General features: G+C 50.9%; 1 protein-coding gene across 1 annotated transcript in view; it reads left to right on the top strand.

The window, feature by feature from the left end:
• IRF1 (interferon regulatory factor 1) overlaps window positions 1-605 on the top strand; it is a 4,575-nt gene extending 3,970 nt beyond the window's left edge. The window contains exons 8-9 of the mRNA XM_008947578.1: window positions 1-83; window positions 505-605. The exon at window positions 1-83 is cut by the window's left edge and continues 83 nt beyond it. Of these exons, the coding sequence (XP_008945826.1) occupies window positions 1-83; window positions 505-605 (184 nt within the window). The remainder of the gene's footprint in view (window positions 84-504) is intronic.
• The last annotated feature ends 2,041 nt before the right edge of the window (window positions 606-2,646 follow it).

The following is a 2,646-nucleotide window of genomic DNA, read 5'->3' as shown; positions in this document are numbered from 1 at the left end:
CCGGCTAACTGAGCCGGGCACGCAGAGCACGGGCAGCATCTACAGCTACAAGGAGCAGGACGGGGAGATCGACACCACCTCAGGTACAGGCTCCTCCAGGGTGAGACCAGAGGGGTTCTCCTGCGAGCTGCCAGCTGGGAGGGAGCAAAGCAAACGAGGGAATTCACACATCTCTGGGTTCTGAGATTTCCAAGGGGAAAGGCTGCAAGGGATTTTGTTCTTAAAAAGCAAAGGAGAATAACGCCTCCAGTAAGAGCATGCAGCAGATTTGGCTTAGGGTTATACACACCTAAGCTTTGCCAGCTTTTGGGAACTCCTTGTTGCTGAAGAATTCCCAGGAGCAATAGCTTAAATGGGACAGTTTAACAGTGTTTAGAGTATTTTAGCAAAATATTAGTCTAAGGTGTTTACTCGCATCCGAGGAATCTTACACACACATATATATACACAATATTCTGCTCTTGTTGTGTGACTCTGTACTCATTCTTGTTTTATTTTGTCTAGGAGAGCCAGAGTTGAGGTTTTTCGACCAGAAAAACAGCCTAGAATTCTCCTGGATGGAGGCAGTGAGACCCACCATGCAAGTCATCCCCTGTGGCTTTTAAACCCCTGGCTTCCTCCAGCCACGAACTGCACGTAGGTAGAAACTTCAACAAGCCTGAGGACAGTGGAAGAGACTTTTTTTTACTGACTGAACAAAGAAAGTAGCTCACAGGACTCCTGGCAGCCACAGAAGACACCCTGTCATTGCTTTGGAGGTGAAGCTTTTCCTGGGCTGGCACCGTGTGCTGGAGGCTGGGGGTGGAGGGTGGATCCCTTCTGCCCTCCCACGTGAGACATGCTGAGCACTTTACCCACGGAGTGCTTGGGAGAGACTCTGCCAAGGAGTTTCTTACCTGTTAGTTTTGGTTGCTGCTTACCTGTGCAACACTGGTGACATTTTGCTTCTCAACTGTCCTTTACACTTAGAAAAATTGCACTAATTGGCCCCCTCTGACTTACTCGAGCATTTAACTCTTTCAGATCATCCAACGTTAAACCCTGTAAATAGTTTTAGACCAATAAAATGTGAAAAATTCAGTTGAGCTTTGCTTCCACCCAGCACAGTTACCCAGGTCCACTCCTAGGACATCCCCCCTGCTTGTAGGTGTGCCTTATCTATGGCAGGATCCCAGCTGAGGAGCTGCTGCATGACAATGTTTGCACTGAAGGGGCAGAGCTCTCTGCCATGCCTTCCTTGGAAGCCCCCCTTGCACCCTGCCAGGACCCCCACAGTACTGTACAGATGGAGCTGGAGCACCCCCCAGACCCAGCCTGGGCTGGAGAGGGCAGGGGAGGCAGAGGTTCTAGTTTGTAGGTAGGATGTAGGAATGGAATCACTAAGCTGTAATAGACTTATTTTTCTTGTACATTTTATATTTGTATATAAGGTGGTATATATTTGTTTTAATAAAAATGTTTTATATATGACATGTTTACTTTTTCTCATGGGAGAGCTCTCAGAATGCATTCCAGATTCCTTGAAAAATACCCAAACAGATGTGCTGTAGAGACAGAGGCACTTGGAGGGTGGGTTTTTTTTTCATGAGTCATGAAAGCAGAAGGAATTCAGCACAGTTTGCTCCCATTTTCCACCCCCTTCTCTTCCCCCTGCAGCTGAGGGGTGCAATCCTGTGTGTAGCCCAGGTCCTGTGCACGTGGGGGGTAGGTGATTTGTATCTGCCATCATCTGCAAACCAGACCTAACTCAGAGCAGGATTTTTGGCTATTGAAAAACCCCCCAAGTCCCTGCTGTGGGCATCCCTGCCAGCAACACTCACCTTCTGTGAGAAGATCAGCAGTGGGGTCCTGGCCAAAGAACTTGTGTTGGCCTAAGAGGAAAGCACATGCACAATTTGGGTGAGGGGAAAACAAGCTGGTTTTCCCCTGTGATTTACTCCTTGGCCCTGTTCTCAGGCTGGAGAGGTCTGACCTGTTCCTGCATCCATCATCTGGGGTGGGAGATGAGAGCCAAGTGTGGCTGACACTGTGTCTCCAGCTGCAGCCACCAGCCAGCCTCTGAGACTGCTGGAAAACCCCTGCTCTGAAGGGAGCTGTGCCACAGAGGCCCTTGGGGAACAGCTTCATTCACTGAGCAAAAGGAAGGTGGGCTGAGGAGAACGATCAGGCTGTGGGAAAGGAAGACCCAACCCAAAGGGCTGGAGCAAAGCAGATGTTTCCCCTCTGCCTTCAGCACAGGCTCTGCTGCAGCTCAACCTGCAGAGCCACGGGGATGAAAGGGACACTTTGGTGAGGCTCAAATCCAGCACCAAAAAAAGGTCTGGGTAGGGCACAATAAGGTGGCTGGGCAGCCTGGGGAGGGAGAGGCTGGGCAGGGTTACTGCAGGGCCTGTTAGTCATTAACTGGCCCTGTCTGAGGCAACCCAAAGAGGCAGGTTGGCACCAAGCAGAGGGCAGCTTCCTACAGCCTGCTCCTGGCTCTGCGTGGGTGGCAGTGACCTCACGGTCCCCCACAGCAGCCACACTCCCTGCCAGGGGATCTATCTGGCTTGAAAGTCCATCTCCCAGGGAGGGATCACAGAACCACACACTGGTTTGGGTTGGAAGAGAACTCAAAAGGTCATCTGGTCCAACCCCCCTGCAGGG

This window comes from Merops nubicus, unplaced genomic scaffold (assembly GCF_000691845.1).
Source record: "Merops nubicus isolate BGI_N331 unplaced genomic scaffold, ASM69184v1 scaffold4509, whole genome shotgun sequence".
Classification (NCBI taxonomy): Eukaryota; Metazoa; Chordata; class Aves; order Coraciiformes; family Meropidae; genus Merops; species Merops nubicus.
The sequence above is the reverse complement of the archived record's forward strand: the minus strand, read 5'-3'. Positions and strand labels throughout refer to the sequence as shown.